Here is a 14,107-nt window from a genome sequence, read left to right as displayed (position 1 = left end):
GTATCCAATGTTTGGGTTTGATCCAAATGAAATCGTATAAAATTTTCAATGGAGTCAACCCATGAATCAATCAAATAATTCAAACATCTTGAAGTCTCAGAACTTGATGAAATTTCATTCCGACCCAGCCAGATCTGAAAAACGTCATAACCCCAGACCCAGCCCTCATCTTTTTCTAGAGCTTGATGAAACTTTAACCATATTGCCTATGAATGTTCAATCAATACCCAAAAAATTCTCAGAATTAAAACCAGTCACAGAACAGCAAAATTCCTTGAGAAATATTTACTTCACTTAATTTTACAATTTGTTACATAAATTCTGTTACACATCTGTTATAAATTAATTTCTAAATAACTCTAATATATATAACATTTTATTTACAAGGGGTTTTGACACTTTTGGTTATATGCATGAATAAACCAAGTTAGCTAACGCATAATTGTGCCCGTTTTTCGTTTGAAATAAGTCGTAATCTTGTACGAGTTTAAAAGCTTGAGTTAATAAAAAGAAAATTTGTTCAGGGCACTGCAATATTGTATTAACTTTTGAATCCAAAAAAGAAAAGAAAAATTCTTTTGGATTTGGTAAAACAAGGCATATAAAATACTGCGTAGCTGATTAGGTCTATGATGTCATAATTTAGTTAAATATTACGTTTTATTTCGTGGTTAGTGTAAAGTCATAACTTATTTTACTTAGTGAGTTTGGTGCGATTTGATATTGCGTGTACAAAGTACAAACGAACGTTTAGCTGCTAAAGTTATCTCTATACCATAACATGGTTTAATACCTGCCTACTATCTATTTGCCATGATCTATTGCTTGATTTAATGCCTATTGCCTAAATTGGTCCTGTTTTCAACTATGCGTTCTCTTAGAGAACCGACTACTTTTGCGTGTAAATTGAATTGCCCCTCTTTTGCGGCAAATTATTCTAATAAAAATATATCTCTGCTGAAACTATTCATTCTTCTAATCATTGCTTCTAATCGACTATAAGCTCTGCTCTTGCGTGAAGATACTGGAACGAGTATACAATTCGCGGGACAGTGCGCGAAAATTTAAAGCCAAATTAAAATTTTCTGTCAATGTCTGAAGTCTGGACCTCAAATACGTCTTTAAAATCTCTTTATTTTTACCGAGTTTTGCAACGATCGCGTGATTTCTTTTGGGTTATTTGATAACGGTATCTTGATCATTCTATCCGAGTCCATTTGAATCGTTGTGGATCCACAGAAACGTGAATAACGACGTTGCAAATCTTGAACAACTTCGTCGATGCCCAAACTCATGTTCCGAACCTGTTCAGGGCTCACTGCTGGTTGGAGGACTTGTTGCTCGCTTTTCGAGATGAAATCAACGTCAAACAGGACTCACGGGGTTTTGCGGTTCTGTTGGAAAGGTAATCGAATGGAATTATACAACGCCAGGTATGTTGAGTCGAGATAAATCTACGAGTCACTATTGTCTACTTTATATGTACATTAACTATGTAGCAGTGAACTATTTACTATTGAGAAAAATTCATACGATCGTAATTAGTTTGAAGCTTTGGAGGTCTCCAAACACCTGCCTGATAGTGAATTTACGTTATAGCTGAAAAACTTGGCTTTAATTTTGTGTTAGTGGGTAGCTTTCCATATTTTTAAGCTGACTGAATATAAACATAGAACAGAATCTCATCACTGTTCTAGACTTTTCTGTTTACCCCCAGAGAGCTTTTGAAAAATAGCATTTTTTAAATGCCCTTTTTGTGATGTGTAAGCACAATTTGTTTCTTAACTACCAAGTATATTCCTGAAACATTTATAAATAAACAGAATACTTGGCACAAGTATTCTATTAATAGTATAGAATATTATGCTTTTTAAGTAAAAATAGATTGATTTCAAAGGGAAAATGTAGCTCTTCTCATGAAAAATTTACATTTTTGGGCAATAGGGCAAGTGAATGTGCATCTCAAGCCAAACACAATAGCCTATGATGTTCAGATATGCTGTCATAACAAGAAAATGAATTTCCAATATAATCTTGAATTATGAAAAGTAGCTCTACAGAACTTTAAAGTATTGAAGTATATACATTTATGCCATTCAAGTACATTAATTATAACACATTACCTGGTTGTTTTACTGATCGTTTACTTCTTACATGAAGGATAACCAGCACTTGCACTATTCCCACGACACAACCAAGTATGAACAGACCAACAAATGTTAGAACAGCACCTTTCATTGATAACGTTACATCATCACTGTCGCCTTCCTCAGGCTCTTGCTCATCATCTAGGATACCAAATATATGAGTAAAAATGGAATATAAGCAAGAATATACAAAAAAACTATACTGCATAGCCATATTACTTCTAAACTAGCTGTCAATTTTTTTAGCTATATGTACCTAGTGCATCCATTACAGACTCAGTTATCTCAGAATTGGTTGTCTCAGATATTGATGGGACAGTTGTAGGCCATGTTGTGTGTTGGATTCTGTCCCTTTTAGTTGCTTTTGTTGTGTTCACTATTTCTCTCCTTGAACTTCCTTTTGTTGTTTCTTGCGTTGTCTCTTTCGTTGGTTCTTCGACAGTGGTTGTCCTCTCTGTCGTAGCTTCTCTTTCGGTCGTAGGGTTTCGTTTCCTTCCACTTATTACTAATGAAAACAGTAAAGTTCAATGTCATCACCAAAATGATATAAAGCCATACCACAATCATTAACACAGTAACACTACATATCTTTACCACCATCTATGTCTGCTGTCACCATCTATATGCCAAGGCCCTTTCCTAGTTCCCACTGCCATTGTTTAACCTCCCTGAAGCACACAACCATAACTGTCATATTGATTTTATGACATGCAAATATTCTTACTTTTTGAACACTCCATCTTATCGGGTCCTTGGCAAGGAAAGCCGCCATTCTGTGGCGCTGGATTGCTACAATTTCTCTCGCATAACCCTGTCTCTTCGTTCACTCTCCACAAAGACCAACCTCCGTTTAACACTGTAAGAAGAAGAAAAGTAGCTTTATGTTATCAATGTAAATTTTATGGGAGAAAATTACTATTTTCTCTAGTCGTAATACAAAAACATATAATAAAATTTGACATTTTGCAAGGCAACTTTTTGCAGCTCACTTTTGTACTTTGTTGTTCGTCTTTTTCATGCATAACTCACCATCGACGCTGCAGTTTTCCTGTTCGGTACAAACATAAATGGCAAACTTCATGTTTTGGCTTTGACATTTCCCTCCGACTTTTCTGTTGATATCTCCTTCCGTTCCTCCCGAGGTTCCTGTAAAAACAACAACAAGAATTGGTTTGACAACTGCACGACACAAAAAGCACCAAAATTTCCTCAAAGGAGTTCACTGATTCTCAGAATACTTTTCCACAAAACTGGTGTTTAATTACTTACCAATGAAGTAGTACATTTTTCCCGCCGGATACGGGTCATTGAAATCACTGATAGGGTTACTCATAAACACAATTTGACGTTCCTCCGTGTCTTTTGTGCTCTTTCCCGAAGGATCGTTGCAATATAGCAACCTTTTCCCCTTCCTTGCATCACAATTTTCATACTCCTCTTTCGTTTCGACTTTGTACAAAGCAAAGTATAGTTTTGATTGATGAAGTTGATACGTTGTTTTGATGCCTTGCGTGTAGAACTTCGGACACCATATTCGTATTTCGTCGTCTATATTCACCTTACGTGCTTCGCCTTTGAGATTGTTGAATCTAAAGAGAGATTATCGAAACATGATTTTGCATGCAAGTTTGACCAGCTATTTCCTATGATGTGTTAAAGGCTGATTGTGGATTATTAGAGTATATTATTCAGAACAGGCCTATTCCAGTATCTCGATAGGTGGGGGAGGGGTCGGGCGTTGTCCTCGCCCCTCCCCCGGTGTTTACAATGGAAGAAACGTAACGAAATGTATACAAAACCATATGCCGTATTTTGCCACAGGAAGAGAGCTAAACTGGACGTTTTAAAAAACTATTCTAAAATCATTCAATATCTTATTGCAATAGATGATGATTCTAGCTGTAGCTATAAATTTAGGTCTAATCGAGAGGAATTTCGCAATTTAAGCCAACAGTTCGTAATGACGTCTTGGAAATAAGTAGGTCTGCAAAGCTGAGGTGAGCGTCTGTAGTCATACAATCATCAGTAATCACTGAGGAGGAAATTATGCAGACATATAGTGACGTTCTCAAGCGTTTTTAATTGTGTTTTCATGCAAAGATGACTGCAAGCAATATCAACTTATGAGTTATGACAGATGTTGGAAGCGAGTCAATTTATTAGAAATATTTTCTTTTTTACCCGTGTGAATATGGCGTATTCACCCGTGTTATTTCACTGTCGAGAAAATCTTCAATTGGACTAACTCTATTTATATCCCTGTTAGTTTCACACAATGAGTCTGCGAGGCGCCATCATGTGTTAATCCAATTCGCAGCTACATGAGAAAACTCAGCATGTACCTAAATGCTGTTTAGAAACTTGAAAATTCAGCAAATACACTTGAAATGACCCTGTCAACGTATTTATTTTTAACGAAACTACTTTTAGAACTGCATGCAATATCGCTGAGAACACTGCCATGTGGTACTGTACAAAGGTTCTTTCAACTTACAAAACAATGTATTCTCAAAACGTTTGTCAAAGGCCTTGAAATTATCCCAAATTCATATGAGTATTAGTATGTATGACTGCGTAGAGGACTGGAGGTGATCAAAGATGATTTTACTTATATAAAAGGTAATGATGATCCCACAGGGTGATCCCACGGGACGCAAAGTGGTTTCAAAAACGTTTGTATAAGAGCCTTAAATTAACGCGGTGATTATAGAAATAAGGATAAAGGCTTAGAAAGATATATAGAAAGCGAATGGCTAATACTGCTGATCAGCCCCACGTTGTCTGGAGTGTCAAATATCTTTATTATCCCAATAAACAAAGCATCCTGGTAGAACGATACCGCCTTCTCTGAAGAGGTACTTGAACTGTTGAGATATCAGTGTGGGAATGTTACTGGTGGACATACATTATTCATTCAGATGGATTGTTTACTCCTAGCTATTGGACAAAGGCTCTACAGCTGTTGTGAGAATCAGGGCTAATCTGAGGCATTCTAATATATAGCGAAAAATCGCATTAACCCATTAGCGGTTAATGCACCTAGCTTAGTGCAGGCTCGTTAACACTTGCAATTTTCCTACGATTTTAGACTTGCGATGTTCGTCTTTAAGTGGATGAAAACGAGTGATCATTGAAATAATCGAATTACTCGTTCACATCTACCAAAAGTAGAAGATCTTAGCAAAAATTGCAGATGTTCACGGACCTTCAGGATTCTTGTTAAACTAAGATATGGCAACTTGCCCAGGTGGTCCTCCTATATAGCTATATAGTGGGGCTAAAGTCAGCATTTTAATCCGTGTAATAAAGGCTTTAGATTTTGTTCGTAAATTGGAGTGGGGCCAAATGTGTGTTAAAAGTAAAAAAAAACTTTCGTAACCAATTTATAAAAGGAATCGCTAAAAACTTGAACAGTTTTAAATGTAAACATTCTGAAGGTCGATGAATGACATTTTGTTATGCATGCTAAGGCAAGCTGAAGTCTGTGTGTGTGGCGATCGCTTGAGCTTCACCGACGTAATGTAGTGTTGATGTATCTCTTCAGTAAGTAGAGAACAGCTAAGAGACGGATTTAATAGGAACACACACACACATAGAAAGTTTTATTCGGGATATAAACATCGTCAGAAATGACCTGTTCACGACTAGATGAAAAACAACAAGGCTTCAAAGTATAATGAATCTATCCAAGGCAAAATGTAAAGAATTTTCTTAACTATAAATGCATATCCCCAATTTGATTGAAAGAATTTAATTAAAAGAAAAAAACAAAGAGTAATGGCCGCATTAGCCTATAATTTTAGTTCATGGGGTCACGAAAGGTCTTCATGTACATATTATATTAACTATAACAGATATTTTTAGTCGGTGATCTTAGCTAATTTATGTCATTTTTCCACTCAAAACCTTGCAATATTTTGCTCAAAATGATGTACAATAGTAAAACGTGTTCTTTCATTTGAAATTTCGTATTTTCATCGACTCGTTTTTCCACAATGTTTTATATAGTATAACAAATGTTCGTTCATTAAGTTAATAATAGGAGTGATCTAATACCCTTATAGCTATAGCTTCATGAAAAACAACATTAATATTTAAAAGTTTGTATATTTAGCTATAACGCCATGCAGCTATGAGTGTTTGCGAAGACCTGTTTGAAGTATATTTCTATGTTAACTGATGATCTAATTTCCGTGCTATTCAGCAATTCATGTCGCCAAATGGTGTTTACAATGTTAGGTGTTTGATAAAATATTTAATACCATAGTTAACTTAACACTATAATAACTAATAATCATTCGTACAACTCATTTAATGATGTATAAAGTATAAACATCGTCATCACATATATATGTAATCATCACATATATAATCATTGCCACTTTTAGGATATTCCGGTCCAATTATTTTACGATTCGCCTCAAAACTGTCTTTGAAAACTAAAACCCTCGCGTCGTCCGGATAATGAGCCGTGGATTATTTCCTGCTATTGTAGAACCATAAGCTTTTTATTCATGCATTAGCATCATAAAATGGCGCAATTAATCTGAGTCAAAGAATAAGTAGGAGGGATGAGGGATCTTTGAGACGCTTTAAACTACTGAAAAGCCCGCGCGGAGTTCCTTGTTCCTCGTGCATGCCCTTGAATAATCATGCACTATTAATATTTGGTCATACCTGTTGATATTAAAGCTTACACATAATATATTAACTTCTATATGAAAAACAGTAGCGAACTGATAAACTAGCTGTGTTCCAGAGTGTATGAACAAAATTAGTCGATCTGGTTTTCTCTTTCTTTTTTATGTAACCATGGCAACAGTTAAAACTGATAAATAATATTATATTTTGCCTTGGAAGAAATTGAAAATGTTTTTATGTTTTAACCTCCGAGAGAAGTAATATATAATAGGAACCTAAAGAATTTCCTCACAGGAATTAAGGCACAATATCATATAAAGAAGTATATAGAGAATCTTGGCACTATATAGAATATAAAAAACGAAGATGATTAGATGAATCCTTAATTTGTTTGCATGACCTTTTTGTAGAGTTCCCATGCATTATACCTTCGATTATAACTGATCAAAGAAGCCTTTTTTAGAGGAGACCTCTTATAAAGAAGCAGACATGGCAAACCTGTTGCGATCTCACCGATCTGTCTCAGTTTCTCGTATAGAAGTTGTTGGACACTTGACATTATATTGGAAAGCGTGTTTAGCATGCCATCATCTGGATATGTTGTTGTAGATTTTATACATGTTATAAATCTTTTCATTAGGTTAAATATATAATCAAATTACTTAATTAAAATGTTGTCGGTCGCGATCTTTACGCGGTCTTAATTTTTTAGTTCCTGGGTCATCATGCATTCAGCTATATTATATTACTTTGATTCCAGACTCGTTTTTTGAAGATTGAGGATTAGGCACGAGTGAAGATTGGGGTAATGTTGTTTGCAATAAAATGCAACTTAGCAACTATTAAAAATTTCCTGTTTCGGAATAATATAGCGTTTGGTTTCTAAAAGAGCCTTTCATTCGTTAAAACATTGAGTTTTCAATGCAGTGCATGTTATCAGTAAGTTTTTGGCACTGAGACAACATGCACTTGCGGCCGGAATTGATTTAAATCCGCGGTACAAGATTTTTACTCCTACCATGATTGTTTTTTATAATGCATTGTATTTTGAATATACTATCTTTGGTTAATCACATCAGAAAAACTAATGTTTAGTTTGACAGTATATATGTAAAACAACACGTCAACAGGCTTTAATTCGCCAATTTTATATTGAAAAGTATGGCATATAGCATTGTATCTGGTTTGCAATTTTAATATGATTTGTATTCTTGCTAAATACTGCAGGAAATTCTACCCGACAAACTGGGTGGAAACGTCCTGTTTCTACACGCACTGACATTGAATATCATTGAATATCATTGTTGATCGTGTTATTGAAAGATTTCTATTGTGCGAGAGGTTTCCTGCGTGCGAAAGGGGAACTTTTCCAACAATGGTCATGCACATTGTAAAACGATGAGAAAAAAAAGGGTAGAATATAATCTTTTAAATTTATGTACATGGATCGTGGGAACGTTAAGCGTATTGCCTTGACTTGGTAAACCGATGTATTTAAAAAAATATTTTAAGTACTTAGAGTGTCAAACGCCAGACACGACTACTGGCTACAGCTCTGAGGGAAAGAATGTGATGACTATCAAAACGTATTAGAAGTACATGATATCACCCCAAAGATTCATATCTATCCCTGTGGGAATATATAGCGATGACCATTTTTTTTAATCTATTTAATGCAACGCGTTGCCCCAAATGGACAACTTGTTGTATGTATATATATGCTTGTATCGTTTACAACCGATTTTTGCCTATTTTTGATCGTTGTTTTGCCGATATACGAAAATAAATGTACATGTATATCGACTACAATGGCATGCCGACTTTTTAACAAGAAAATGGCCTTTTTATAGTTTTAATGCTAAGTAAATAATGATGCGTGTATGAAAGCACTTCAGCTATGACACTTGAGGTCAGTTTATATCTATCCCGATACAGAACTAAACCACTTCGACCTTATTCTCTGAGCAAAGTTCAAGGTGCTGTGCATGACATCTTGAAAATAGATTTCAACTCGATGTTTTTTACAGCTCAATGCTTATATGACTGTCGGCACTTTGAGTTGCAAAATTAACACGGCAATAAAGGCCCCTATTTGGTGCAATGATTGAAGTAATGACTGTTTGAGTATATCGACTCATTGTAAAGTCATTAAAACATACAGTCGGTCATTGACGGGTTGGATATTTAATATTTTTGTATTCACCGTGTTGAAAGAATACGATTCAAATACACTCAATTCGCAATAGCTTGATAATAACGACATACTACAGGTTTGAAAAAGTTAAGCTTATGATAACATTGCTAGGTCGCGGGGTCACGTAAATTGAAAAATGAAATTTTCCTAACTTTCCAGAACATAAAGATTCTTGTTTACTTGAATAGTCTATGGCTCTAAGTCCCTATACGTTATATAGTTTTAAAACGTTAACGTTTCTATATACGAATTCCACGCATAGTTCAAACGTATATAGCGCTATGCATGCATGTCTGCAAGTATATAACTATGATATATACCAGATTATTGTAAAGTCAATGTTTCTAAAAATTAAATCTACGAATCACAAAAATTCGAGTCGAAACACTGTAGACGTAGTGTGTACTAATATGCATTGGTTGCTATACTCAGAATAATTGGGCCGCATGCAGTTAGCCATTGTCTTTCAACCTGGCTTTGTATAGAGTGTAGACAAAACTTTGTTTAGTCGCGAACTTTGAGGAATGCGCTAGGCTTCTATGTTGCTGTCTCAATATAGCAAAAATTTTCTTTGTGATTCAGGATTGTTAACATAAAGATTGTTCTGCAAGCTTCATCAGTTGTAGACGAAAATTATGCAAAATAATTGCCGGCTTGATTGGGGGAAAGAAGTTGAGTTGTTTCAGCACGACCAGATGATTTTACGTACCATAGGAGCATTACACAACAGTCATATATCATAATGACATAATCATACTCTTAAAATATAAAGTTGTGAATACAAAAACACAAGCTATAAAGGCAATATCTCAAGGCTTTATATTCCTTGATATATTATGCATGTATTTTTGAAGATTTCAATATAAGTTCATACACTTTATATGTTTCATAATTCAACAAATTATATATGCATATAGCTTTGTCCGTCTATGATTGAACATGAAATATATCGCTACAAAAATCAAAGCCAAAAAGTGCTGTTTCATTCCATATTAACTGACTCATAAAGTATTTTATATATTTATAGATATTCTAGAGAATCGAATTTTAATTTTATAAATATATATTCTAGAGGATTCAAACTTGAAAGGTTCCCTTGTACATTCAAGGCAATAGATAAACCGTTTCTCATTGAATCGTATTTATAAACGTATTTTTAATATACACTTTGAGAAAACAAATACAGCTTGAAACTTTAAAACTGTGAAATGAAATAATCAAAGTTTATAACCTAGTGATTTTTAATATTTTGATATCGCGAACGATGAACAAAACAACACAGCCATTAAGCGTTATTATACGAATATTATTCATATTCAATTATACTATAGTCTATATATACATATGTGTCTAGAATAATTTTCCTTGTTATATAGTATTAATTTCTAAGTCTCGATGAATTTAGTCCCGATGAATAAGATTTCGTAAATTCCACAAGTAAAAAAGAACCGTTTTTGTGCAGGAAATAATAAATGCATGTTTCAGATTTTAAATCGACTAGTCTAAGAACCGAAACTTCTATTTAATGATAGTGAAATTTAGTTTGCTGGATTAAAACTATTCTGATAATAGCTATATTCCTGTGGCTACATCTTGGCGGATATTCGATTATCGATCGATTGATGATAAGAAGTAAATACACAACGTCGTATGTTATTTTGTACTTACATAGGATTGTCTGGCGTCCACTGAATTGATGGGAGAAAGTTGACCGCCTGCGTTGAAAGAACGATTGCCAAAAACATGATAGCAATCCGAACTTCCATTTTGAAAAAAATTATCCAGTACTATATATGATCCAGCAGTTCGTCTTGATCTGTAATAATATAGAATTTACCCGCGAGATTTACTCCGTCGATGTCTCGTGTGATTGTGATGGTTCAGTGACCTCTGTGTCTTCTCAACCCCGCCACTTCCTAAACAAGAGCGATTATAAGATCTCACAAAAGCGGAATTGGTTTACAACGAATTGGGTTTCAATATTATCCGCGGCCAATCGGCAGCACTGCACAATGAGGTTGTCATTAACGCGCGCACGCGGTACAGGAAAATAATGACACAGTGTGGATCAAGGGAACGGGTTTTAAATTGATGTGAGGTGGAGCGTTTGTATGACTCATCCAATCAAAACCAGATGTGTTTGAATGACGTAAAAAGACTGATACTGCTAAGTATCTTCTTGGTATTGGCCTCTTAATGACTTTGTTGTTCAAAATTTTGAATATGATGCATGGATTTTAGCACCTTAGCATTCCAGTGCCGTTGGCAACTGATGCAACGTGTGAACACAAATACCGTAATCTACCTTCGGACAATCATCTAAACCTCTAGTTGTTCGTTTAACGGTAAAATGTTTAGCTGTAGCTTTTGTAAGTGCAGTCACAACAAGTGTCTCCCTGAAGTACTTGCTATATATGCTAGCGGTTAGTTTGGACGTTTCGACCGAAATGATACTTCGAATTCATTCAGAGGTGCTAGCTAGCGTGCTATAGTTTTGCGGATGATATACAAAACTCGAACAAATATTTATCAAACATTTTTGGGCTGACCGTGGGTCGTCACACCCGATAGCCGGGATCCAGTCTGTTCTGCGATTCCATGGTGCAGAGCTCGTCTAAATTGAGTCCAGTTCAGAGCGACATTTTGAACAACAAATTTTGCACTTTCCGTGTGAATATTTTATATGTATTGCATAAAACAAGCTTTTTCTGTTCCTCTATTTTACCGTGTACGCATCACGTTTATTTTTAACTAAGATATAAGGAAAAGATAGCAAAGGTAGAGAGTCTTGCCGGGGAAATTCTTTCTGGATCACTCGAGTAATTCAACGCGATTAGGATGTTGTGAGAAAAGTATTTGCGAGAAATGGGTACAAAAAGACACCCAAGAATGAATGTTGAAAGCCATTAAGACTCGATTCGAGAAAACGTTTAAATAAATCAATAAAGAAACAGTCATAGTGGACCGGCCGGTCCCCAGGAGCAGGTGGAAGGTGTTTTGAAACATTTTGAAGGAATTTGAACTGTGTGGCAAAAAGTCAAGTGCATGGACGTGCAACGTTGCAATATTCCTTAACTCCTTAAGAATCATACTTTGATCCCAAAGACTTCTTAGTGTATTAGCGAGCTTAAGATTTATCAAATCCCAGACGTGACAATCGGCAGTTATAAACACACCAGCTATAGTGTTATAAATCGGATTTCACTTTGTTTTATTCTGACATGGTTTACCAACTATTTTTTATCTGTGTAGTGAAACTCTGGATAAACATCGTATAATGATATTCGTTGTGATAGTAGATAGTTATTAGCAATCATGCAATACTGAACGTTAGTTTTAAACATCTGTGAGACTGTACAAATTGTAGGTTATAGTGACAGGTTTCGGACAAGTTTCGCGGATTCACGCCGTTCCCCAAGGACCCCATTCGGGTGCGAAAACGTTTTTAACATCAGCATTCCTGCTTCGGTTGAAGCACAAAAATTCATCAATTTTTACTCCGGTTTGACGTCGGTTCAACCGTCGTGTTTCGGAGAACGGCTGGAAAGATATTTCGATGTTCAACCGTAACGAATGTCGTATCCTGTTGCCAAGTGAACAATCAGGAACTGACAAAAATCCGTTCGATTTAAAGGATGCAACTTGTTTCTGAAGTCCAAATTTGTTCAAACTATAAAATCACAGTTTGTAACGCTATATAACAATCTTATTATTTGTCATTTTTTTGTAAACTCATTAGCACGAAATTGCCAGACACATGCACTGCTTTGTTTGTTTTAGTCAATGACTATATGCTTAGCCTCACGATTCGAAAGGGGATGTTAAGGATTACGTGAACTATCTCTTCCCTTGCCCCCAGTATTCACACACCAAGTGCATGTATACATCGCGTAGTGATATACTTAAATATTTACTCTGTTCCTTTGTGATTTGAAATCCATTAAACCCTCAGCCGATTAGGGATGCTTATTAATGGAAACACAGCATACAAAAGAAGATTTTATATTTGATAGCGATTATACTGAGACGGAGTGATTATACTTTTGACAATTCTAAATCATCCTATCATGCCCTAGCCAATGCTTTCTGCCAAATTCCCGTGCAACAGTCTTGAAATGACAGTCCTGAGTATTTCCAATGTTATATAAATATAAAGTGGAACTACACTTAGTTTGATGATTGTATTGACAAAGAAGATCGATTGGTTTTTACTTCGCAACAAAGAAATCAACAGGACTTTTGCCAAAAATGTCTCCCCGAAAGCTGTACCTTATCAAGCGACGAACTTCCAAAACAACACACTACAGATCATTTCCAATCTTGACACAGTAATCCCTGGATTGGTGATATTTTCGGGAAATAAACTCGGCTAATTACACATACGTATACGCGGTTCCTCCTGCCTTGCATGTGTTGTGAAACACGACGTAAAAATGTTTATGTTTTCGTTAATGAGAAACGGAAGATTGCTGGCTGTCGTTCGGCAGGTCTAAACTGCACGAGTTCTTGTGTGAGCTATTTATATTCTACTCCTGTTGTGCTGGTATTAAATATAGCAGGTTTATGTAATACGAGTTAAAATGTCGAAGGCATTCGGGAAATTGCTTCATTGCACATTCCTTGCTCTCTGTGTGACAGTATTCCTGCCAATGATCGTTTCAAACCGATTCTATTAAGCTCCCATATGTTACGGCTTAATAATCGTTTTATATTTAAAAAAATCCTCTCAAACTGTTTGTATTTGTATAACGGGCAGAGGTGTTTAGTACGTGGGCTGTCACTTCTTTATCTGACCTGTCTTAGTGAACAGGAAGAAACCTGAAAACGAACAATATTCACGCTGAATATCTCAGTTTTAGTCTCTGTCATGTAGTTCTAAACTTTTTCCAAGACTAGCGAGAGGTTTATTAAGACAGGTACTTAAATTCTTCACCAGTAAGTGCCGTTCAAAGTTTCTTGGTGTGAAATTCATTATTTATGATGAAACTTTAAATGCTTGAAGGCATTCCTATAACCCATTTTTTTCTCATGACACCAGTCAATATCCTGGTGTTTCATGTGACATTGATCGAGCATAGTGTAAAGTCAACAGAAATCCAAAAATGCAGAATCTCCAGGATAATAT

At 35.6% G+C, this 14,107-nt stretch overlaps 1 protein-coding gene across 7 annotated transcripts in view; it reads right to left on the bottom strand.

Moving 5' to 3' along the window:
• Positions 1–265: 265 nt before the first annotated feature.
• The window catches only part of LOC114518384, a 33,453-nt gene continuing 19,611 nt past the window's right edge, over positions 266–14,107 (bottom strand). For 5 of the 7 annotated variants that reach the window (XM_028538363.1, XM_028538362.1, XM_028538364.1 and 2 more), the window contains 7 exons: positions 10,651–10,898; positions 3,417–3,736; positions 3,177–3,293; positions 2,872–3,003; positions 2,404–2,652; positions 2,124–2,288; positions 266–1,394 (listed from right to left, as the gene is read on the bottom strand). In XM_028538363.1, coding sequence (XP_028394164.1) covers positions 1,366–1,394; positions 2,124–2,288; positions 2,404–2,652; positions 2,872–3,003; positions 3,177–3,293; positions 3,417–3,736; positions 10,651–10,748 — 1,110 coding nt within the window. In that variant the 5' untranslated portion in view covers positions 10,749–10,898 and the 3' untranslated portion in view covers positions 266–1,365. Of the gene's footprint in view, positions 1,395–2,123; positions 2,289–2,403; positions 2,653–2,871; positions 3,004–3,176; positions 3,294–3,416; positions 3,737–10,650; positions 11,055–13,251; positions 13,439–14,107 lie in introns of those variants that run through there. The other 2 variants (XM_028538366.1, XM_028538365.1) reach the window with 2 other exon arrangements.

Source organism: Dendronephthya gigantea, unplaced genomic scaffold (assembly GCF_004324835.1).
Source record: "Dendronephthya gigantea isolate DGI-Jeju-01 unplaced genomic scaffold, DenGig_1.0 000010F, whole genome shotgun sequence".
Taxonomy (NCBI): domain Eukaryota; kingdom Metazoa; phylum Cnidaria; class Anthozoa; order Malacalcyonacea; family Nephtheidae; genus Dendronephthya; species Dendronephthya gigantea.
The sequence above is the reverse complement of the archived record's forward strand: the minus strand, read 5'-3'. Positions and strand labels throughout refer to the sequence as shown.